Raw genomic sequence first — 26758 nt, 5'->3', positions numbered from 1 at the left:
AGATTTTTGTTTTCTTAACAGCTTTTCTTTTTCTTGTTCACCTTCACCGTTTCGCTTTCCATTTATGGGCTGTATGTCGAGGTAATAGGCCTCATATCCATCAAATTATTGTCAATTTGCTTTCTATTACACCGCACAGAACTTAATTGTGGAAAGGAAATGGAGCTATTCACATGCAAATACAAACATGTCTATGCGGGCATAACTTTAATTATCTGAAGACCAATATGTAATTAGTACTTTTGAGTAAGCACTATTAGTACCAACAAGTAATTAATACTGGATTCAGGGAGGAAAATAAAAAGAAGGAAATTAAACACGTGACCCCCATTAATCCTTCAAACAGCCCTAAAAGGCTGTTCTGCTTCCAACTGAACTAACGTGTTTCCAACTCACCCACTTAGTCAATGCTGTCAAACCCCTACAGTCTTGCAAGCAGGGGTCAGGGCTCTAGCTAAAGAATCCTTGCTTATTCTGGCATGAATCAATCTCTCCAATACAACAAAACAGCAAGTATTTAGTCTGTAGGAGGAAAATATGCAACGGCACGCTCCAACACAAACCCCAGCAGTGCGTGTGACAGTTCAAATCACCGTACCTGAAGACAAAAACTAAAGTTGGGAATTAATTAACATCGAGATATAAATCAATCTTCCACCAGCACATACCACAGGAGCACACTGTTGGGAAGCTACAAGCTTAAGTTTTCTTTTGGAACAACTTGTCTTTGTATCCTTGGGCTGGTTTTTCCTGACCTACCTATTTTTACAGGGACAATGACTACACAGTGTGTATAAAGGTGCAGGTGTTAGAAGACGCTGAAATTGTTTAGACTTCTGAGCTCAAAGGGATTTACAGGGGGAGTTTCAGTCTACAGAGAAGGTCTCGTTGTCAAAGGCAAAACTTCTAACTTAACTTAGATAACTAAAAAGCAAGTGTAACTAAAAATGTTTGCTACCACTGACACATATCATTGTTTAGATCGGTTTAGCCTTCTTCCAGACCTCTGAATCACTTGGGATGTTGTTTTCTTACATATCTAGCTACGTGGTTATCACCTACAGAATAATTCCAAAATTCTGGAGGAATTACCCAGTCCTAGCTCAGCCAACTCAAGACCTTTAGGCATGGAGGGAACTGTAGGAACAGAACTGTATCCACTGCTGCTTCTGCAGATCAAGTTTCTAATTCTGAGAGCTCACACACTGTGAAGTACAGACCAATGTGAGCATCAGAAACATAAGCCTATTGAAATTCATTGAAAAACAGACCACACACACATTTCAAATATATATTTTTTCTTTCCTTAAATGTCTTTAACAATACTGCCTACCACTAAGTATACTGAATTATCAAATTATTAAACTGAATGATCCATGCACACCAAGAAAGATAACTACAATAATGGGAGCATATGAGCATGGATTGTTCCAGATGTTCCCTCTCTCTTTTATTGAAAAAATAATAATAAAAAAAAATCAGCTTTTAAATTTAATAATCAAATTCTTTCAAACTCCCTTAAAAAAAGTATTAAGGTTAGTTTTTGTAATTTTCAAATAAGTTCAGGTTGACAACCCTATGAATAACAGACAGTTAACAGGCAGTTAATCAGTAAACCAGTGTTTGGAAACATCTAAATTTCTTCTTTGCCTCATGAAGCAGCAAAGCCAGCTCTAAAATTTATTTTCTAACCTCAAGGTGTAGCTTATGTTTGACAAATGGCTTCAGTACATTTAAAGCAGGTGTTAGACCTCCAGATTGAATGACCCATGGTGGAAAATGGTTGGATGATCCAGAAATAAACTAAATAAATAAATAAAACATAACATAGGGTCACCTTGATTTGATGCCTCCTGCATCATGTGCTCAAAAAGGGCCTGGCTGCTAATTGGTCTGTGAGGTTCCCTTTTCAGCGTGTTCTCAATTAACACATGTGATCCATGGATCTTCTGTTTTAATCTACAATCATTATAAGAAATTAAAACAAATGCGATAAAAGAAAAGAAAGCATGATATCAAATAAAGATGTTGGTGGGGATAATCATTTATCATCCTTCTACAATTTGAATCTGGATCACAAGTATAAGGATCACTTTACAACCTTGAGAGGCGAGAGATTCTGAGAGATTTTCATGTATATAATAACAGTGTTTCCCTAAGTAAGATTTTCTAGGTGACCTGTTCCTCCTAGGATTCATCCTAAAAACAATTGAAAAGTTCTAAATTGATTACACCAAGCCATGAAAAAGAGAAGAGGCTCTGATCAAAACTCTACAACAAAGCCATAAAAGGTTATAGCTAGTCTTTATTCTAGAGATGGTAGTCTAGTTTTTTAAAATCTGTTTACAGCCAAAAGCCTCCCCAAATGTAACAATGGCACTATGGTAACCCATTCTTTTTTACTACATGAATGCTTCCATTAAGCAAGTTGCCTTTGGTAGTGTTGACTGGATCCATTTATGTGCAGCTCTCCAGAATGTAATATATCAGACCTCAGGAAAAGCAGCTTCTTATTTAGCAGCTCCTTTCCACACACCCACCTTAAATAGAATTGCACTCAAGCGATCTGTAAACTGGAGAGCCAGATTGCCGAGGTATAACAGCTGCAGAGCTGCAGACCAAATCTGGTCATTTTATCTTTTACAGTTAAAAGGACAACATATGAAGCTTGAATAAAAGCCGGAAGGCATTTGACCTCTGCTATTCTATCGCAGTGTGAGAAAATGTAACACAAATACTGCTATGGGGTCAAAGTCATTGTCTCCCTGAGAGCATGTTTGGTTATTTCCACACAACAGTTTCAGTTGTTTTAAAACTGTCACTTTATCTCTTCACAATTATCCCACATGCAGAGAAGAGAGAGTTGGTTCAAACACAGTTTTGAGCTCACCTGGCACCCTTTCTGTTTGTGCAAGAAAATGTACTGATATGGTCAGGCTTCAGATGTTATTAATAATCATAAATTGATGTATTCTGGTTATGAAGCACGCAATTATATGTGAAATTATACCATTTTTTGTTAGTTATTACTTCAGGCTGTTTTTGGTTTGTTTTTGTGCAAACATGGTAATGCTATCTTGGTTATTATCATTTTTCTGCTATGAATAAATTATATCAAGCTCCAATTGCCAATAAAAAAATTATTATTAGATATAAATACTGTAATATACATCGTTTACAAGAGACTCATTCTACTCAACTTAATGAGATGGGAAAGTGGGAAAGAATAATTACGGGGTGAGATATATGAGCAAGTTCACAATGATCATGTATACTTAGGTAATATAGTTAAATATACAACACACCAAACAGGTATTATTACTATTAATATCACTAGTAATAGTAGAAGTAGTAATATTAGCACAGATATCACAGATGAAGAAAATTTGAATATGATGGAATAAAAACGGCTACATGATGATAATGACAGGAGACCAGAATACTGTACTGGATGTAGATTTGAATTAGAACAGCATGCAAACTATGAATTACCATTCTACAGCATATAGTGCTATTTTTAGCCTCATGAGCCTATAGACCCAAAGCAAACAAGATAAACACAGAGACGAGGAAATCAGGCAAGTAGAATAGATGATTTTTTAACATCATTTTCAAAATAAGTGATAATAATAATAATACCACATTTTATCAGCCTGCATGTTTCCACTAACCAAATAAGTACAAAATATTGTAGTCTTGTTATGACACATTTGACCAGCAGGATTTTTTTCTTTAAATAACAAATCCAGCCAATTCCAATGTTAAATGTTTGAGCAGAGCCTGCGAGAAAGAACACTTTATACTTAGAACAGTCACATTCATCCATCAGCTTTTTGTAACCCATCCCTGTGGCACACTGGCTTCACCCTTCACCCCGTATGTACCCTGTGGGGGAAGATTACACAATGCACAAAGTTTGAAACTCTGAAGACACAGACACTCTCTGGCGTTAGGCATATGCATCAGCAGATCTGTCAGTATGACAGGGACTCAAGATTCCCAAGGTCATACAGAGGAGACAGATCATGGAGCATCACAAACAGAGCAGCACAAGGGCAACAAGGATAGAGACTGGCTGCAAAAGACGAGGGAACTGGTTGGAGAGGGGGAATGAATCAACAAAACTGTGCTGTCAGCATCCCCGAGGCCAGCAGGGAGCTTTAAGTGAGTTGACGTGGACCGCTGAGTCTCCCCCTTTTTTCCTTCCTCCTCTCCTCCCTTCCATTTCTCCCTTTGTCTTTCTCTCTCATCCATATGGCAGATTCCACCTCTTCCCCTCCCCCTGCCCTGCTACACACTCTATTGAAATGGCCTCTCTCCCACACACAAACCCACGCCTGCTTGCACAAGCATCCCACATCCCCTGAGCAATGTCTTATTTACGGTTCGATTACGGCCGACCGCCCTCTAGGACGAAAGCCCTCCTCCGCCTTCTCTCTGCCTTGTGCCCAGATGTTGTTCAAATAATTACGAGAAAACCTGTTTTGTCCACTGGGGTCATAACAACATCTGTGGCGAATGCAGCAAGAGAGCTGCAGCAGCATCTTCACAGCGCTGGTGTTGGAGGAAGAGAGGAGCGGGATGAAACTTGACACGCATACATGACCCGTGGCAGACAGGGATATTTCTCTAAAACACACAGGAGCATTTTTAGAGGTTGATGCATGCAAAATTCACCTTAAACAGCACAGATGGTACTTTAAAACACAAAAAACAAATCCCAGTACAATACATAAGTTGAGACCAGAGGGCTCTGCAGCAAGAGCACACACACACACACACCTCCACAGAACAAGGTAATAAAGTGTGTGTCAATGATTGAACAGAACCCCTGGGAGGCACAACACAGCACTATCCCTGCCACAGAGGTGAGTAATAGGACTTCTACATCTTCCTTCCAAAACTACTAGTGCTGCCTGCCTGCTTGCCTGCCTGCCTGCCACTGCTGACGCATACCACTGGAGTCTGCAACACTCTGCTCTGTAGCCTGTTGCCAGAGCTCATCTGTGAGATACCAACACCTTCTTTATATGGTTTCACAGGGCTAGTGAATGTAGCAGCCAGAATTAAAAAGTAATGAACATTAAGAGGGTTTTTTACTGCACTTGAGTGTACCACCAGGTCAGGAATTACGAGTGTTAACAACAGACGCAGAGAGTATTTACCAGCTATGACATGTATATAATATATAAACTGTAATAACTGTAATATGTAAACAGATTGGTTTGAAATGGATGGTGTAAGGATTGATTTAATTCAACTTTTATCCCTTTGTCTATACCCACCTAAGACTAATTAACATGAGACCTGCTATGTCAAAGCCGACCGCCATCCAGAATGAACGTCCTCCTCAGCTGCCTCTCTGCCTTGTGTCCAGATGTGAAAATGGGATGGGAAAATTATGAGAAAACATATTTTGTCCACCGGGGTCATAACAACATCTGTGCAGCAAGAGAGCTGCAGCAGCAACTTCGAATGCAAGTTCATTATATATTTATCAGCTAAATAAAAAACTAAACATGAACTGAAGACATCAGGGCCAGTCCTTCGTTTTCATTTGCATTGAAATACTCAGGTCATCATTCATGCTTTTGTTTAGCAAACAAAACATACGACTCTAGTATAGATTGAAATTCATAATGGCCATAACTAACATTTATTTTAAAAATCACTTAATCATTGTATCTAGAAACTGAGAAAAAAAATAGTCAGATAAGTTAGAAATTCTTGTAGCCCAAGGGGAATTATTCAAATTGCTTGTTTTATTTTTGCTTCATAGGTATTTAATAGGTTAAACACTTAATTATTGCACGAACTTCTAGAAAAAAGCACAGCTTGCTCAAATGTGATACTATTGTCTTCATGGGCTCTTCTTTGGCCTCTTGGATTATTTGCAAATATTTAAATTATGGAAAATCCAGTGACTGAAAAATAAAGTCCGAGAATAAAATGAGCCTTTGTCCATGTGAGGTGAACAGACAGGGTCACATAGCTGTGGATGGGAAGTGTACAGTGGCTGGCCGTCAAACCCAAACAAAAAGCTTTGTGTTCAACAGGCGAAGGGAACAAGTTGCAACAAAAGCTGCTCACAGCACACCGCAAAAACAACAAATACATAACTGCCAAAATCCAAGTGGCACACATTCCTTTACTTGAGACTAAGCCCTCCTTTCTGAAGTGCTGCATTAGAGTGGCAGATTCATGCTATGTCTGAATCCTGTGCAGCAGAACTTAATTCTTTTTCACCTCCCTTCTGTTTACTTACAAAACCATTTAAGCAACAGATGAATATTCTAACAGAGACACTGTGCGATGGCTTTGACCCATGCTGACTTAAGTAATGCCTGTTTATTTTATTACTGTAGTCTCTTCAGAGAAGTGGATCAGCAAACTGCCAAAAATGTAATTTAAATGGAAGTGCACAGGGCCCCACTAATCCCAAACAAACTGTAGTGTTACTGAAAGTGTTGTTGCCAGACTTTCGAATGCCTCTTGCTGTTTCATGGCCATTTAAAGACAGAGCAGCACTTCTTGTGCGTGTGTGTGGTTTACAGTTTAGATCCTGTCTGCCTCATAGCACTCGTCTCCACCGAGCCTACTTCAATCATCAGGTTAAGTTACAGCACAGATCAATAATGTCACTTAATCGAAAGAATCATCCTGGGAAATGCATATTGTGTGCAGTCGACTGCATGTCAGATAAGTTCACAGAAGGTTTTCTTTTGTTGTTTTTGTTTCACACGGCAGCGATAAGGTTGGTTACTTTAAGAAAAAAAGTACACTTCAGAACTGATGTGGTCAGTAACGTTATGTAACATTTCTACCATGAAATAACTTTATTTTCACGATTACTGACTTGTATTCAGGTGAATGGTGCCTCTGCCACAGGCGCTTTGGTCCAGGGACGGACAGAGCTTAGTGATGGCAGAGACAAAGAGGACGATGGAAAACAAAATGAGACTGAAATAAAAGACTGAAAGAGACACCAAGCTGGGCCTCTAGTAACTAGTAAGAAATATTACCTGGCTGCTACAGTATGACTTACAAGTAATGTAATCATAAGTGTACAACTGTCCATATTTACGTAAGTGGTACTGCAGCACCAATTCTTACATTACATAACATGGCTTTAAATAATAGCCAATAACAATAGCTCATATGATAATTTACCATAATGTTCCACAGCACTTATTCCATCTGTACAACATCAGCCAGGCCATACTCGCTGCTGTCTCTAACAGAAATAAGTTTCACTGACCTACTCTTTCAATTTTTTCACTTTGTTGAGTTGCATTCACGGTAGGTTAACTCCGATCGGAAAAAACGTACCAGTTAAAAAAGGACTGAAATTAATAATTGCTGATTTTCTATCAGAGAAGTGAAACTGAGAGCAGCAGTCACACAACTCTTGTACTGATGGATATAGTACCATGAAAATGTACACTTGACTGAATTCATCAAGAAAACAGGTGAACACGGAGGTGTTGAGCATCAAAAAGGCATTGAAACCTGATAGAAATTCCAAATAAAGAACTGGTTCTATCTGCCTTCTGCAACATCAAAACTGAAATGGTTAAGTATTAAAATGCTTGTTGGATTTGGGCTAGCAGGTCAAGTCCACCCTTCCACTTTGTGATATCAATAAACATGTGTCTACACTTGTAGCCTGTGGGATACAAGTTTCATTTAATATAACCCAATACTCCCAGGAAACTCAAGATTTTCAGTTAAGAAAAACAAAAGCTTTCTGCAGACGCACACAAAGGGCACCATTGTAGGCTTAATTGTGTACTGCATTTTTTGTTGATGGAAATGTAAGCCTCTTAAAGAAAAAAAAAACTGCTAATGAAAAGTTCAGCACCACACGGTGCACATTTGAAAAGTGTAAGATTTGGAAGAGGTGCTAAAAACTCACACCTGGCTCTGGTGAAGCAGAACATCCTAATTTAGGCACATCTTTCATCACCACTCGGCCTGAGTGAGAGAGTGTGCTGCCTGGAGAGAAGAATCCTCAACCCTGGGAATAACAGGGAGCACGTGTGTATGTGAGTGTTTGTCCAAGGAGAGTTCTCTCTTAGGCATACAAGCAGTTGAAAAACTGACAGAAGGAAAAACCCAAAGTGACACTACAGAAGCCTCTTAATGGGAAGATATAACACTGATGATTCATGTGGTTCACAAATAATATACTTTATTTCATTTCTAACTGACAAGCTTGGCTGAAGAAGCACCAACACAAGAAATAAAGAGGACTATCAGTGTAGTCTCATCTGACTGCAAGTAATGAACAGAGAGCAAAGGCTGAGAGTCAAAGCTGAACTGACAACACAGCGTTAATTATAAGTTTATAAAGGCTCTTCTTTCATATTGCATAGATATGAATTGAGCACATTACAGCAGATACCTACACGATGTGGCTATAAATATGAGGACAAACATATCTAATACTAAAGTATACTGTCTATTTGCTGAAGTGGACAAATGACAAAAAAGTCCTAGAATGAGGCACATATTTAATTACAGATAATTATAATTTTACATAAATTTGTATGTAATTTGAGAAAGCAGAAAAATAAATGATATAGTAAAAACTGGAGAAATAACTAATTTTTCATTAATAATAATAATAATAATAATTAAAATAACAGTTTTGCTGTTTGATACATTTTTTTTTAAAAAAACAGAAAACTACTGTTATTTTGAGTTATTAATCCTATGTGAAATTAATGAAATGCAAATCCTCACGTTAAAATATTTACTGTGGTATTGAGGAAACAGTAATATCTGAGTGAGTGATTTGGTTTTGGAGGGCAGATGACCTGAAACTTGAGGCACGTAGAGACAGAAAACAGAGGACATTCCACTGTGGCATACTTGGATTTTCCACTATTGAAAAAACAATAGTGTTATCTGTTGAAAATGCAGGCTGAGGCTAAAAAACAAAAAACAAAAAAAGCTTGAGCATTTAAGGGAAATGTGTTAAGTGTTCTCAGAATGAGTGAATAATATTAGATTAATATCACAGCCAGACGAGCAACATTTGTTCTGTGTGACAGGGTGTAATTTTCTGACAGGTAATACAGATCCCACCATATGACTACCTTTGACTGATAGTGTGTGAATGAAAGCCAGGTGACCAAAACCATATAATTATACAGAGCACCTAATTAAAACATTTCCAGAAACATGTGCGTGTTTTGACAACTGCTTCTGAAAACACACATGGACCCATCTTCTGCATCACTACAGAAGTTTTTATACAAGCACTGACACAAATTGCCCAGGGGTAGAACAAATCCTGACCTGTTTTATAGAAACAAAGGGATCAAATTAAAATGTTTCCACTGAGTGAGCAGAGAACACAAATATGCCCCCATGGGCCAGCAGCACCTGCTACACTCTGCTCCCAGCAACATCTCCCTGTCTCTCCGAACAATGTTTGGATCCACGGCACCTCTGTCGGTCCTTAAACCACCTGATTAGAGCAAGAAACTAACTTTCTTAGCAGACAGCCAGCAGACTTCAGAACAATTATTTGTGCAACTGTTTATTATTCTGTAATACTGTGCAGCATTACATCCAAATGTTATAAAAGTGCACATTTCCCCACAGTATTGAAGCCAATCACAGATGCTATTAGAGTTCAGGCTGATGTTAACTATAGCAACTCTGTCCGGCTCTTTGTTGGATTTACAAGCCGAGCCACCGTCATCTGAGACAGAGTTGTGTTTGCCAAAAACATCAGTCTTCATCCTGAAAGCCTTTTCTCTTGAAACATTACAAGTGAAAACATCCTCTTTGAGAAGTGCTAGAACATTTTTCCTCGTCCCCATCCTTAAAATGCTCTTTAAGCCTGATTTCCTACATGTAGCCATGAAGTGCATGTTTAAGATCCCTTAGGTAACATTCCTATTTAAATGTGAGTCAGCGGGACATTAAAAAAACATCAAGAGACGGGAAACTTGGAGTCAACATTAGTTTATTAACTCACTATCTACTGCTGATACAATCTGATAGCAACAGTTGTCATTTCAGGTAACAAAACTTGACATTTGGCATCTAGAAATAGGCAGCCTGCTTTTGTCTCCCTCTGTCTAAAATTAAAGATCTACTGTTTCAACATTTAAAAGAGTTTCAAATGATAAACATCTGCCATTATTATGATTGCATGTGTGCTGTATGAGAATCAAAGGCTTAGCATGGAGTAAAGCTAACAAAACGTACAATTTAACATGTGAACTAAAACTGTATCTTCTACCTGACTGCTGTATTTTTTTGCCCAAAAAGTGAATATAAGTATGTAATTGTAGCTAATAACACATGCTCGCTAGTAGCCACTAGTTCTTCTTGTCACAAGAGAGAAAAAATCACCATAAAATTCTTGACTTACTGTATTAATATTGGGCTTTATAACAAAACAGGCTCTGAAACTTCATAGCCATGATAACAAAAGGGAGTTAGGAACTGAAGAGGCTGTTCTTTTACAAAGAGTATTTAGCCAGAAGGTATTGTGGTTAATTGAGGAAGTCTATCTCAGACTGCCGAGGCTTGACCTCTTCACCCTGAGTCACTCCAGTACAGGCGAAAACAATCTACCGGCTAAATCTGAGCTTCATTAACCCTTCCAAACAGGAGCGTTGAAGCGAGCTCCCCAGGACAGCGCACTAAAAAGGCACTCACATTTTTCTTAATCTTCCTCCTCCTTTTCCTCCTATATATAGCCATATCACCAAGGGCTCTGTGCAGAGCTCCATAGAATATGGAGGACGAGAAGGAAACAGAGAAGGTTGATGAATAGGAAAAGGACAAACACGGAGAGTTGAGGGATTCTTCATTGATTTATCCAGCTGCAGACTCTCCTCAGACATTCAAAAGTTTAAAGAACAATTCATTGTTCGTGGCCAGAGGATTTTTAGGTCTGACTGTACCTTCTGTAAAAGGCCAAGGATCAGAGTAGAGCTTATAAAACAAGAAAAGAGTGTTTTCACAGCTACTCCATGTGGACTGCATTATTGATGGGCTTAGCCTAATCCACTGTGAATACACATACAGCCACATCATGACACAATCCATGTTTTCTGGGGTGATACACACACAGTGAACTGTAATGACGTGAACCTTTGTGTGGATATCTGTTATTGCGCAAATGTTCCCAAAGCCTGTATGAGACAGTGGTTTGAAAAGCGCATAGTGCTATACAGAATGACATGGCAGCCCACTATAACCATACCCTAGGGCAATGTGGCTTTTTCTCCAGTATGCTGGAGATCTACGTCAAGCTCATGTAAAGGCAATACGCTTCTGTCTTAAGTATAAGTACATCTGGGACACTAGTACAATGGAGATGAAGAGCAAGGAGAGAGCATTGGTATCCTCCCTGCTGCTTGAAAGCGATGTACTGTATGCAAAGCTTTCCAAACATTTTATTTTTAACTAGTAAATGGATGCAAAATGCTGCCCTGATACATTCTGTGTGGTGTGAACGGGCAAAACGGTTGTCCAAAACAAAGCTGGTATAAGATAATATTCTGTGTGTAAGGCCAAAATAAGAATTTAAGAAAGGTATAGCTCATGTTTGGTTTGATTTATATTATTATATAGTTATTATTATTATAGTTATTTTTCAAGGTAGTCAGTAATCAGACATCTAGTTTTACTTGTGTTGCCCCTTACCGCTTACATTTTGTGTTACTTTATCAATTACAGCTGGTTTCAGTTGTTGCTGTATTCACATTAAGCTCAACAAGAAAGCTTACCATGCACAAAATAAAGCCTTGAGCAAAGATATTAACTTTGGGAAAACAGTGCAACAATAATCAGAGATCTCTGTAGGACTATCTAAGTTTTCCATGTCCCTCATAAGTTCAACTAATAATCACTTTGTATTCCATGTTTACACAGCCATGGCAACACTTGAGTATAATAGCTGTGTAAGCGTTTAAGTTCAGCTATTAAAACTTGCTCTTAAAAAAAGTATAACAGATGTGGCCATGGACTTACTTCCATTACAATTAGAGCCAACTGTCATCTGCCAAAAGGTATAAGAAGTAGTAGTAGTAGAAAGAAATTAGATGCTCAAGGAAATAATTATATAAATGCATGAGTCAGTTGCTGCATACCAAATAAAAATCCCAGCATGTTCTAGAAAATGATTGTTATTCAACCAAAGCACCACAATACATCTCAGAACACATCCCAGAAGCTTCTCTCCGCTCTGCTCCGTGGAGAATACGCGCCTGGGCTACTTTTGACGGACGGCGTGGCTAACTGCTACGAAAGTCAGACACAGAAACAGTATAAAGAATTCGGTCAATTTTCAAAATAAAGCACGCTGCAGACATACGTAGCCCTACTCATGGTAGAAATCTGAAATCTGAGCTTCTGAAGCGCTCCTGATGGGGTATGAAGCTGTTTGGAGAATGGACCAAACCAGCATCGCAGCTGCGACATCACAGAGCTGTGCCCGGTGGAATCCAGGGATTGGAGCATTTACCAATATCAACCTTTACCATGTCTAACATCAGCTCCTCAAAGTACCTATTAGGTACAACGCCATTGCATTGAACCCTCATCTACTATAGTGTGTGTGTGAGTGGGAGGCCTGCAGTTACGAATGAGTGAAACCATTTGAAAGAGCAGCAGAGTACAGCAAAGAGCAAGCATGAATATTCAGCCAAACACACCTCAACCCGCAAAGGTTACAGAACATAAATAAACACTCTACAATCAAAATACTTCAGATTTCACCTTATATTATTGCATAATTTGGATCATATTGATGCATTCAACGAGAATATTTCATTCATGTCACCTAAAAGCAGTGACTCCTTTCAATGCTGCTTCATGACAACATTCACAATATTGGAAACATAGTAATGGAAAAATCAGTAACACACTCAACACACACACAAAATGCTCTCATAAGGAGCACGCACATGATTTTCATCCCAGCAGGAACACTTTTCTCAAGTCAGAGCGATCATTTTCTCACTGCGACATATGCCTTTTCTTGCCACAGGAACATTTCAAATTGTAATTGACTATTTTTATACATTTATGGAAAATGTAATAAAACATTATTTTGCAAACAAGCTCAAAGAATAACAAGTGGTCCAGTCAACTATGTTCAAGCATACTTCTGGTGGTTTCATGGAGGTCTCGTCCTTCTCTGTGCAGTACCAACACGTGAGTGTACGGCATTGACTGATGTCACATTCACACTCTGATGCTAACCTCATCTGGCATGTGCAGCCCTTTCTTTTGTTTTCACTGAGAACTCATCCACAGTAAAAGTGGAAAGAGGTTGCAAAAGTCCTTGATCAATGGCAAAGTCCTGTCCTTATGTTCACTTATAACACGTACACTATTAAAAGTTACTGTTTCCACCAAACAGTGTTGCCACTGATGTGGCCCCCCCTACTGGATGTGCAGAATGTCTCAGTTCGCACAAATCCCTCCCCTGCGTCACCATCCTACCATGCCTCAAAATTCCAGTCTGTTGTTCTGTAGTGAAGTATGTTCATCGCTGGGCTAGAGAAATCCTCGATTTCTCTAGATAGTGAAAAGTCTAAGATTGCTTTAGCACAGAGTAAGTACCTGCTCGGCCTAGTTTGGTAGTGTGATGTAGCCCCATATAGAGCATTATGGCATGAAGAAAGAGGTCCAATTCCCATGTGATCCAGAAATGCTGAGAGTGCACAAGACTGCAAGGTGGAATGGGTAAACACATCTGCACATGGACCTTGTTTTTTTCTCTCTTGTTTGTCTGCAAATGCAAAGTGCACTTAACATGGTATGCCTTGAAGAGGAACCCAGAAGAAATGAGTTGCTTACACTTTGACTGTCAAACGGTATGACAAATATGTGTCTTGCTACAAAATGCAAATATTCTCAGCAGGTATATTGGCTGACTTTCCCTTTCCATCAGCCTACCTTTACTGGAAACGGTTGTTATAAGCTTGATGCCATTTTTGTTAAAATATTTTTTTTTACTGTGTGGCTCCTGAAGGGTTTTCACGTCAGGGTGCTACAAATATTGTACACATACGTCACTGCTCTATTGGATTTTCACCTCTGACACACGATCAAACATGCACACACCTGGTGGTGTGTAGTACATTGTTCAGTTTTACAAATAAAGTAGCAACTACAGCAAAAAAAAGTGTTTTGTAATCACACCAAACAATTTTAAACCACATCCTGTCCTAAATGAAGCTGAAGTTAATGATTCTGCAGTACAACACAAAGCACAGAGCCTTGGAGACCGCTTTGTTTAAACCATCATTACATCTGTGTAATACACCCTAGATAAATCTCTACCCTTGACACTTTACTTTCCAGTGGTTCAGCAAAACAGTTTGTAATTTAAATGAACAAAGGCAATCAGGACTGCCCAACAATCTAACAATAATGTACAACCATCATAACAGTTACTATCACCCAGTTCATGGGTCTCTTTGGCAGTGAGCTGTAGCTCGTAGTTGGTAACAGTAGCCTTGAGCAAACATTATCTATTACAGTGTGTTTTACACAGACTGATTAATTGATTGAAACTGGCCGCTCATGTAAAATTAAGTCAAAAATCAATTTCGGTTCTAATTTGAACTGGGTTGGGAACTAGAGCGCTGTAGGACGACTTTTGAAAGTCGCAGTGAAACGTGAAACAGCAAGGTCATCTGAAGCCTTGTTATTTTGTGGCAAAGATGTGAAACTCACATGGACTGCATGGTACACACACTGCTTTTCGCAGGTTTTACAAACACCCACAAATCTCTGTCACTTCAGGAGTCACACAAAGGAACAACGACAAATCAACATGTGATCTAAGGAAAATTACTTTTAATTGATTTATTTATTCAGTGCAGAAATATCAGGGCATGACTCCTTGGCACTTGGCCTCTAAACTTGAGTATTTCTCTATAAGATTTAAAGGTCCAGTGTGTAGAATTTAGTGCCATCTAGTGGTAAAGTTTCAGACTGCAACCAATTGAAGACCCTTCACCTCTCCCTCTCGGTTCCAGCATGAAGAAGAAACTACAGTGGCCGTGACACTTAAACGTAAAAAAGGTGAAAGGTCCTACGTAGAGTCAGTGTTTGGTTTGTCCCTTCTGAGCTGCTGTAGAAACAAAGATTACAATTCTTATTTTCAGGAGATTTTACACTAATGAAAACATGAATATGATATTCCATTTCTGTCAATAGGTATCCCTTTAGGTATTTATGATCAAATTAAAAACAATCAAGGGTTGAAAAAAGGACTGTGGGTATGTCAAAAAACTTTTCTGGTTGTCTTAGCATGGCACTACCTGTCCCATTAAACTCGGATATACAGCTGTAGCTACTGGTTTTCCACAACTGACCCAACATATCTTCTGGACATATAACGTGTGTAGGCACTATTATACAATGGGTGTTGTGCAGCCCATGAGTATCCTTTCCACTTAAAGCTGAGTGTCATTACAAGGCGAACTTTTCTCATATTAGGTGCTGGTTTAAAAAAAAAAAAAAAAAAAAAGACGTGGCAGGAAGGTGGCAAGACTGCTGAGTGTCACACAGGACTGGATTGTCTGACGCAACGTGGTGAAATACTAGCTGGTGTTTACTTAAATCAATAACTAAGTGAAAAAGAGGAAAACAGGATACCCTGCGTGTTTCAGGAAACGTATAAAACAGAAACAAGCCAAGAGTGGCGCACAAGTGGTCACTGATAAAGAGCATAAAGGAAGTCAAGAGAGGGCCCCTCCGTTAAGAGATGTATTTAAAAAAACTGTTAATTAGAAGCCATGCATCCCTGCAGACAGGCAGCTTGTTTTCATCCACATTAGTGTTAATGGAATCGTTCATGACACCTTGTATAATCACTCTTTAGCTAAGGGAAGTCAAATTAGCTAAACTTTTTCATCCTTTCCAACCTTGCGATAAGACTCGACTTGACATTTGTTTTCACAGCACTAACACTATCCTGCTGGGGAAAGCAAATACGCTCAGGATGGCATCCGGAGTGGCAGCAGTCAGAGCAATTTCGCCTGATCCAACCTATGCACCCAAATATTTTGTTTGCAAACAATTACTGGCCAGTCTAGCAGGTTCTCTTCTCACCAAATGGGGCAATTTGCACAATTTGTAGCTTGGCAGGTGTCCATTTGCAAACAAGCACCAGAATTGCTGACAATGTGACAGTCATTAAAAAACAACACCAAACTAGCTGCTATAGAGGAGTTACAAAAACTGTCAAACAAGACATGTGCTATTATCAACTTTGGAGGTCACAATCAGGTCATGACCTAAACAAATATGACGGCCTATATTTGCTGGAGGTGCACTAAAATATTTGCATTAGAGTAACATAAAATAGGATGTTTATACAGCAGCTTATCACAGTAACAAGTGGCGTTTAGCTCCTTTTATTTTTATTCAAATGCGTGTGCATCAGCATCCATCAGCCCACAACTCCTGAGGAAATTCATTTTATAGTGCTTTTTATAGTGCTTTATCCCCATGATGCAACAATGGTGTATTAATCGGGTTCAAATAACATTGTCCTCCACAGGGCAGGGAACATATGGATCAATGACAGAAGCTGCTATGTTCACATGGGGTTGCGTGAAGGACGGTTTTTTGTTGCCTCCAGTTATGCATTTATAGGAGTATTAAAGGAGAGGACGGTTCTCTTTCCTCTGACAGCCAGCAACGGTCTGTTAACACAAGCAGCAGCTGTAGCAGCGCCACTTCTGCTGCTGCTGCTGCTGCTGCTACAAGGGTCCGCTAACACAGAACCAGTGCAGCATCTCAGCTGCATGCAGCTTTCCTTAGATGGCACAATGCAGCAGAGCTGACTAAACTTACTCACACACATATTGCCACACACAGTCAGTTTGGCATGGTACCCCTACTCAGTGCCTGGCCTAAGCTGTTTTCTCCTCTTTAAACTTGTCACCTCAGCAAGTGGAGCAGTACTGCAGCAGTTTTATGAAATATACAGTAAGGGTCAGCGTGGCTGGCCCTCCAACTTAAGTTGTGATCGGTATTTACTAAGGGTGCACCCCCCCTCCCCCCAACAGTGTTTTGTTTTAGCTGACTACTGTAACTGTATTTTGCAAAACCTCAATTACTCCCTTTAAATCAGCAAATCAGCAAAATTGCTTTTCCCACACAGCTGCAAATAGATTCAATCATTCCGCATAATTTGTCCGAGCAAAAGCAAGTGTTTGTCAGCAAAACGCTTTTCCTTCATTGCTTTTCTGCAAAATAATCCAACTTCGCTGTATTGTTTAAAGGAAAACTTGAGCCTTTGGCCCTGTTCATACTTGGCATTTACATGCGTCTTGGGTGATTCTATCACAAGCGGGCAGCCTGTGTGCACCATTTGAATGCGTCTCCACATGCATCTCGAGTGACCACTTATGATCGGATTTCATTTTCTCGCTCTATATGCAAATTAATGTGTATTTCATTTAACTTCCCAAAGACCAAATTATGCATTTTTAATCAGAATATGATGACGGCGAGCACAAATGAGCAAGACGGAAACAATAGATGTTTCCTAAGGCAAGGCCTCTCTGATTACTGTACAAAACTTTAGAACGTTATTCGCTGATTTTAGTGAAACTGGATCATATTTAATGGAGAAAATGTTTTTTTGGTTTTCCCCTCTGATGTCCTCCGGCTGCTCTGCCGCAACTTTCAATGATTCATTCTGTTTCCTGATGGACATGTAGCGTTACTGGTGTCATAGGAGCTGCCAAATGCTGCAAACTGTAGCTGCTGTTTACTCAATTAGCAGTCCTATTAGCTTAAGACCACCTCCGAATGTGATCTGAGTGATCGGATTTCAAAGGGTGTCCTCAATGCATCATGGGTGCATTCACACACCTCTGCATAGAGCAGGTGTATATAGGGACTTTGTCACTTCTTTAGGCCAAATCTCACAACCTACCACTAACCTGGAAGTGAGGTACCTCCGAGCAAACACAAGTGCTACACATCAGCTTGTGTCTCCATAGGTCAAGTGCAGAATAAGCACCAGACATTTCTCTGGCTAATGTAGTCGAGTAAGTCAAATACTGGTTAGTTACATAATGAATTAGTCTGAGGCGATGCTTTTAAACCAAACACTTCTCAATCCTCCAGGGTTGCCCTCCTTAAATATTAAAAGTTTATCCCTGTGCATGTTACACCACTCTGTGAAAGTGGGCTGCTGACTGAATGAATTTGAGTAATAAACACTGACACTGCTGTAAAGCTGTAACAGGCGTCTGTCCACTCAAAACAAACACTTTGAGCCTTTTTTTATGTGCTAGTGTGAGTTACAGCAAACAACCCTGTTTGAGTGTGAGACACCAGAGGCTTGCTAAGGCAAGTCTGACAATTTTTATTCTCAGGTGATTATACAGTAATGAAAATGTAGTTATGCATATTATATACCATTTCTGCCGCCTAAATTTGACACACTGTACCTTTAAAAAGGAGCATTTATCAAATATGTTGTGTTCTGTTAAAGAAAAACAAAGATCATCCAGTATATCACTGTCAGATTTCGAAACACTGAAAATGGGATCGGTTTAAAATATTTGGTATCAATCAGACTATAGTTACCTGACTACAGCTGTTCCGTCTAGGCACTTGGTCATATTTTGAGTGCATTAAATAAAGCATTGTTAGACTGACAGATTAAGGAAGTCATTCACTTTACGAGTGGCTGATGGATTAGTGCACTGCTACAGCCGCTGGATACACTTGCTGACAGATGACAAGATTTTTACTTGAACTCTGCATCTTGCTTTAAAACAAACCAGAAATAACTACCCACTTAGATTTCTCTTTTATTTTGTGAAAAGGAAAAGTAATGTCAAGTTTGACTAAAACTGATCCTGATGGTGTTTGATAAATTAAAACTCATTCATACTATAAATCATCACACCTGGATAGCAGTCTCATTCACCGGCCAGTAAGAAATATGAGGAGTCACCTTGACACGCAACTCAAACTATTTGGGGAATTTCAGCAGGACGCTTTGAGAAAAGTGGTGGCTCCATCCGGAGGTGAACAATGAGTCATGTTAATATAAACTGTTTATTAAAATGCCTGCACACAGAATGACACAGACAATAACTCTACTACGCTACTTTTCCTACGTGACACAGACATGCAGTCTTCACCAGCGCTTGTGCAATAAGGAAAACTTCACTCTCTGGAGTCATTATTTACAAATATGATGCACAAATATTTAAATATTATATTTCATCTTTGATTTTTTTTACTCTTGGAAAAGATGACTGATCTTTGCATATATAATAATATAATAATAATAATAATAATAATAATTAAAGCTGCAAGCAGCGATGGTCGGGCCCTCGCATATGTGCGCACGTCGAAATGTGCGCACGTCGAAATGTGCATAACATAACTTTGATAACCGCAAGAAGTTTCAGACAGCTCTGAGAAGGTGCTTCCTGCCGATGCCTTCTTTGAATTTTTTTTATTGATTGCCACGCCCACACGATTCCTTAAATTCATAATTTTGATAACTTTACTCAGGAAGTGTATTTGAACAGACCTACCAAGTTTGAAGTGAATTGGATACAATCCCTAGGAGGAGTTCGTTCAAACATGACCCCTTGTCAACCAGCCCAGAACAGCAAAAATGACGATTTTCATAGAGCGCCAGCCCACCATTTTCCCAAAATTCATCATTTGATAACTTTTACTCAGGGAGTCTATGTGAATACTCCTACCAAGTTTGAAGTGAATTGGATACAATCCCTAGGAGGAGTTCGTTCAAACATGACCCCTTGTCAACCAGCCCAGAACAGCAAAAATGACAATTTCATAGAGTGCCACGCCCACACCATTTTCCCAAAATTCATCATTTTGATAACTTTACTCAGGAAGTCTATGTGAATACTCCTACCAAGTTTGAAGTGAATTGGATACAATCCCTAGGAGGAGTTCGTTCAACATGACCCCTTGTCAAACAGGCCGAAACACCGAAATGGCGATTTTCATATTAAATATCTCGCTTCCTGTTCATTGTGGCTTATTGCTCCAAGAGAGTTTTGTGTAGTCCTGGCATGTTCTACAATTCGGCTGAGTTTCATAATTCTGTGACCAAAACTGTGGCGGGCTGTTCGAAAGAAAAATTCAAGGGGGCGCTATAGAGCGCTTTTGCCCCGCCCCCTCATTAATATAGCAGCCGAATTGTGCATAATATTGCTCTTAACAATCCCAACAAGTTTCAGACAGCTCTGACAAAGTATATGATAGCCGCACAGTTTGCCCGAAAATCAGCCCAAAAGTCAATGGAGTCTGGTTTTTCGGTGAAAAAAAAGGCCAGCGTCCCCTTTGACGCTCCGTCACGGCCACGCCCTCTGATAAAAAGTTGAAATTATTTCTCAGATGTCAAGTCCAAGGCCTTGACAACATCCACACCTAGTTTGAGGTGGATATGACATATTGTCCGAGCTGCACGCCATCTCGTAAAAGTGGTCTTTTTTGTCGTCACTAGGAGGCGCTATGAAAATCACCAATATTTTTGTGGAAATGTATTTTAGGCCAGACTGCCATTATATAATTCAAAGTTTGGTGAAGATTGGAGAATTTTTTTCACAAAGTTATAGCACTTTGAAATTTATGGAAAATGGAGAATTCGTGGCCCCGCCCCTCTGACATAGTACATCAAAAAGTAATGTTTTTCGATAACTTTTCATCGTCAAAGCCTCATGAACCCATGTGCCAAGTTTCAAAAGGATCGGACGAAATCCTAGGAGGAGTTTTAAAGGCGACCCCTGGAAAGAGCCAAAAACCTGAAAAGTCCAAATTGGGAGAAATTGGACGCCGTACGGTTCACTGTAGCCTGGGACACCAAGGACTTTTTTGTGCGTCTGGGCATGTTACATACTCCCACCAATCCCGTACACGTGGGCGAAACCGTGGCGAGGGGCACCTCCAAAAACGCGCCACCTAGTGGCGCTGTGGAGGCATAGCGTACGTCCATGTGTGAGACCCCCAAAATACGTAATTTTACACCTGACATTGGGGGGGTAGGCAAATTTTCGTGAGTTTTCGGGGGGATATGGGCTGTCGTAAAGGCGATTTACTTTTAGGAAGATGAAGAAGAAGAATAAAAAAAAAAAGAAAAAAAATAATAAACATTTGAAATACAATAGGGCTTCGCACGGTTTCGTGCTCGGGCCCTAATAAAACATTTGTTACACTTGAAGGCAGATGTTCTCCTTTGCAGCCTGCACTTGTAAATACAGTGCAGTATGTATATGTACATGCACTCTGTCTTTTTCCCCCCTTTAGTGCAGAGATGTGAATAATAAAATGCATACCTGCATCACACTTCAGTGTGTTGCAGCAGTCATAGCACAGCGTTCACATTTCTGTCGGTGGCTCTGTGAGCTGTGCATGATGCGGTCTCCCGGTGTAGACCTTCACAGGCACCACTGACAGGGTAAAAACTGAGGTAGGATGACAGCCATAAATCCCACTGGCCCGCTGCATGTACACAACCTAATTGAATAACACTTACAGGGGTAGAAATGCATGTTGTGCTGTTATTTTGACCGGTGAGTCTGCACGTCTGCGCTGTTTCGGAGGATTACCAGCCTAATATTACATAAACACAACCGGAACCCAAATCACATTAGCAACCCCGTTTGTTTCATCCTCCGCAGACCCCCCTCCAGAAATAACCCGCTAACAGCCTACTCACGGTTCGTGTTGAAAGTTAGGATTTTCCGGATGCGTTAGAAATCTTCTCCGCCACTTCACTCCAAAACACAAGCGTCTGTTGTCCTGGCTGTCGTCGCTGGCGCTGGAGGAAAAACGGAGCCAGGCTGTGGAGCGGGTTGTACGGTCGCATGTACTGCAGTGTACACAGCCTGCTGTCGGCCCGCTTCTTCGTCCTGACACTCGGCGCTGTCGATGGAAAGGAAATGGCGCATTACCGTCGCCGTGTGGTGTGGTGGAGGCAGTGCAGGACTGTCCGCTTTTTAAAGGTGCATGGTGTAACATTTATGGGGATCCACTGGCAGGAATGGAGTATGATAACCATCACTTGTTAGTATGAGCTTTTTATATTTACAGAGGGAAGCAGCCAATGCAGAAGAGTTAAGAAGTGTAATTCCCAGGGGCGGTCGGAAGTGTAGTGGTTTAAGCGGCCGCCCCATGTGTGGAGGGTTCAGTCCTCGCCGCAGCTGGCCCCGTTTCGAATCCCGCATCGGACAGCCATTTACTGCATGTCCCCTGCTTCCTGTCTATCTTCAGCTGTCCTATCAAAATGTCCAATTTCACAGCATAAATAAACATGTTTGGGTGTTGGTTAGCTCAGTTTGTAGAGCATCCGTCCCGTGTACAATGGCTCAGTCCTTGCCGCAGCGGCCCAGGGTTCGAATCCGACCTGTGGCCCTTTGTTGCATGTCATCCCTCATCTCTCTCTCTCTCTCCCCACATTCCTGTCACTCTTCAGCTGTCTCTATCAAAAAAAAAAGTTTTGGTCTCTATAGCTAAATTTCCAGTCCAATTTATTTGATTTTTTTTTTTACTCAAGGTTTACGCATTAATTAAGAGCGTGGGTGCTTTGATTGACAGGTAGGCATTCTGTACAGATTACCCGGAAGGCTGATTTGGATCATCGGTATTCATTTGGTTGGAATATGCAACTTCACCACTAGATGTCACTCAATTCTACACACTGTACCTTTAACAAGTGTCGGCTTTTGTTTCTCTTTTGTTTCTTTTTGAAAAAAAAAAAAAAGAAGAGCTAGCTTCAAATTGTTTTGATGATTAAACCTACATCAAATCTGTTTTAGTCTTAAATCTGGTTTGAATTAAACACTTTATGTCATAACATTGAGGAGTGGGTGACACCCCGGTGTGGTAGAATATAACTGAATACATTTATTCAAGCATTGTAGTTAAAGAAATGTTGTGTAACCATTCTACTATAACAAAACAGATTTTAAATCATTTTGATGCTACACTGGCGTGTAATCAGGTGAATGGTGTTTCTGTTGTTCCCGCTCTACACCCCATATCTCTTATCGCTTTCTTATTGTAACTTTGTGCTCAGGATACGATCACCCGCGAGAAGTGCATAACAAAATAACTGTTATAAATAAATAATAAATATTAAAATAAATAATCAATAAAATAAATAACTGTTTCACTGATTTTGGTGAAACCTCTGATGTCTTCCAACTGCTCTCTATAATTTACAGAGTTTGCTGCTAACTATAGCTGCTGTTAGCTAGTTGTAGCTCACTTTGTTAGCCAGGCTATGAGTTCAGAGCACTTGGGGAGTGCTAGTGTTTGTAACTAGACAGAACAACTTGGAAACTGCAATTAACCCAAATAGTAGATGCAAAAACTTCAGGGACTAAAACAAGTGTTTTGGATTGTTTCCTGTGAATATTGCAACAACTTTGTATGCAATTCTCTGTCTGTGTTATGTATTTCATTTTTATTTTTATCAATCATACATAAACCTAGGTTTCTTTTTTTTTTTTTTTTTTCAAAAAATCAGGTTGTTTAAACTACATACTTTTTTAATGGTAATGTTATCTAAGGCTGTTTAGCAGAGAGTGAAAGCTCTGTGATTTTAACTTGTGTTCAGGTCTTCACTGTACCTTGATCCTGTCATATTTATTTAAATCTTAAATAATAATCTCAATTTACAAAATAGCTTTTTTTTTCTTCACATAAATAAACAAAATGCTGAGATAAATACCCGCTGTATATCTATATGTATATTAAGTTTTTATACTCGCCTAAATATCATCAAGGCCATGTGACCCACAGTGAAGCGCTGCTGACCCCTGGTGGAAAGGCTAATGGATTAGAGCTCTCCACCAGCCAACACATGATGCTTATGAGGGTTTTACCTGTACTTTGCTTCAGAGCAAACTGGAAGTAGCACACAGACACCACAAACTGCCACTAAATCCTACACACTAATAAACTTTTAAATCTGGTCGGCAGAAAGTACTTAATGTCACAATATTGTGCAGTGCAGGAATATAATAATGTACATTTACTCAAGTATTGCACTTAGATACAAATTTGAAGTACTTGTACATTTCTTTTCTTTTCATGGTACTTTCCAGTTCTACTTAATTTCAGGGAAAATTTTACTTTACTACAACTGTTTGACAACTTAGGTCACTAGTTAAGACTTTTTGCATACAAAACATATGAAGAGCTGATAAAATTGTGTTTTTTAATGACAGCCAAACAGGACAAACAAGTACAGCTGATATGATTATTTGATGATTTAAATGCAAATTATATATATATAATTATTCAGATTCTTTCCATTACCAAAATGCAAATAATATAAGTGGGCCCTATGCAGACTACAGTAGAACGTACACCAAAGTAGGCATTTAGTTTAGCACTTCAAATCTCCAGGAAAAACAGAAACAAATCCACACACAGGTGAACCCACATATATCTATATGCATTTTGATAAAATGATTACATCTAAAATCATATCAAGCAAACGTTTGCTGGCATCTATGCTGAATTTCTCAGGATTTTACATGACACCAACACATAAGCAAGACTATGGCTCTAAGAGGAGAGACGATATGTCCTTAAGTTATAAGATAATAAATAAAGTATACTTATACACATTATTCAAATTTAACAGAAACAAAAAGAATTCTGTTGCGGATTTTGGACAATTTAAAACCGTAAATTAAAGGATTCAAAAGAGGAGGGATGACAAGAAATTCTACTGCAATGAAGTTTTGAAGGGGTTGAGGTAAACCTTTTGAATCATATCGTATAAGCATTATATCAATAAGTATAGTCACAAGAAAAGTGATTAAAGATATCAAATGTGGCACACATGTTTGCATGAACTTTGCCCTGTTTTCTTTAGAATTTACACATGTTTTAATGAGATACATGTAGGACCAAACTATAAAAACTCCATGAAAGACATAAATTATTATTGTCATGATTGCAACTATGTTGTTAACAGTTGTTTCCGCTGAGTAACAAGCAAGTTTAACAATAATCCAATTCACACAAAAAAGTTTGGCAATATATGGACTGCATAACTTTAACCTAGATGTTAGAAAAATGTTTGTGCCTATAACGCACAATGGTGTTATCCATGAGAAACACACTAACTTAATGAGTCTTTGCTTTGACATGACAGAGTGGTACACAAGTGGTTGACAGATAGCCACATATCTGTCATATGCCATGACTGCAAGAATAGACAGATCACTGCAGGCAAATGAGTACATAACTAGAGCCTGAACAAGGCATCCAGAATAAGAGATAACATGAACAGGAGAAAGTAGATCCCAGAGAAACTTAGGGTAGAAACCTGTTGTGCCATAAAGTCCATTCATGCAAAAAGTGCACAATAGAATATACATAGGTTCATGGAGGTTTTTATCCAAGATAATGATCACAATGAGAGAAATATTCACCAGCAAAATCAAACAGTAATACAGTAAAGTGACAGAGAAGAGAGTAAATCTGTAGTTCACTGTTTCACTCAAACCTGAAAGAAAAAACATTCTTATCAGAGAAACATTATACATCATTGCTAGAGAAACTTATGTTCCCCCCTTTGTTGACACTGTGTTCTTAACACAGTCTCTGTTCCCTCATCTCATTAATATCATGTTTGACTACAGCAGCACACAAGCTGGAAATTCAAACCATCCAATCAACAGTCTGGAAGAGCAACATATAGTTGCAATCTTTAAGAATTGTGCAAAATAAACTTCCTGAAATATGTAATAAATAAATAAATAAATGAATAATAATAATAGATAAATGCATCATCACATGAAGAAATGTACAATTATTTTGTAGTTATGAATCATTTTTTATATACAATACAAACTTCACTCAAATAGTTTGTTATACTAGTGAGCAATGTTCAGAGCTAAATTAAGCACCCATGTTGATTGTACCATATAGTTGGATATTAATTTTTTAGTAAAATGCAGTGCACGTAGGATGCCCTCATTAATGTCAGCCACAATTCACCATGGCTGTGGAGTTTGCATGTTCTTCCATGCAACAATTCACCATGGCTGTGGAGTTTGCATGTTCTTCCATGCAATGACCCCAAAGTACGTATGTGAACTATTTTTACTTTGGGTAGTGAGGAGTAGTCACTCACAGCCTGAAAGGAGCAATACACGTTTTCTGGCAGAGTACCACGGCCTCAATGTTAAAGGTGCTGACTGGTATCATTGTGGCTTGACATGCAGCTGCAAACACAGCCCACACTGTCAGATGATGCCAAGAATGAGAACACAACTCTAATTCTGGTTTTAAGCTCCAAATGGTGAGTATCTGCACCAGTACCCCATACTCTAATCCGGGAACCCCTCAGCTATCATCTAACACCAGTTTAGCTCTTGGGGGCAACAGTCAGTGCTTCTGTTTTTTGGTTTAAACAGTAGATTATTTAAAATGTAGTAGGCCTTATATCTCAGCATTTCATTGATTCCTGTGAAGTGTGCTATTTGTAAAGTTTAGGTTATTCTTTAAGAAGAATATTTGAATATATGCGACAGGATAAGAGCATAGTGAAGACCTGAACACAAACTATGTCCACAGAGCCTTTACACAGTTAAAATGACCCAGACGAAATAGAACAATGAGAGAAAACACTGAATTTGTCAAAAACAAACCTATGAGTTAGGCCTATGCACAGCAGGTTATCAGTTTACTCAATGATACAAAAAGGGTCCCTAAAGGAAAAAGGTTGGAAACCACGGCT

The 26758-nt window shown here is 39.3% G+C and overlaps 2 protein-coding genes across 2 annotated transcripts in view; both read right to left on the bottom strand.

Annotated features, from left to right (window-relative positions):
* The window catches only part of adarb1b (adenosine deaminase RNA specific B1b), a 110221-nt gene extending 88267 nt beyond the window's left edge, over nt 1-21954 (bottom strand). The window contains exon 1 of the mRNA XM_010739894.3: nt 21716-21954. The gene's annotated coding sequence lies outside the window, so the exon portion shown is untranslated. The remainder of the gene's footprint in view (nt 1-21715) is intronic.
* Nucleotides 21955-24635: 2681 nt separating this feature from the next.
* On the bottom strand, nt 24636-25565 carry LOC104926115 (olfactory receptor 11H6-like). The gene has a single exon (XM_010739896.3). It carries the CDS (start codon nt 25563-25565, stop codon nt 24636-24638), a length of 930 nt encoding a protein of 309 aa, XP_010738198.3.
* Between the last annotated feature and the right edge of the window lie 1193 nt (nt 25566-26758).

Source organism: Larimichthys crocea, chromosome I (genome assembly GCF_000972845.2).
Source record: "Larimichthys crocea isolate SSNF chromosome I, L_crocea_2.0, whole genome shotgun sequence".
NCBI classification, from domain to species: domain Eukaryota; kingdom Metazoa; phylum Chordata; class Actinopteri; family Sciaenidae; genus Larimichthys; species Larimichthys crocea.
This window is presented reverse-complemented; position numbering and strand designations above follow the sequence as displayed.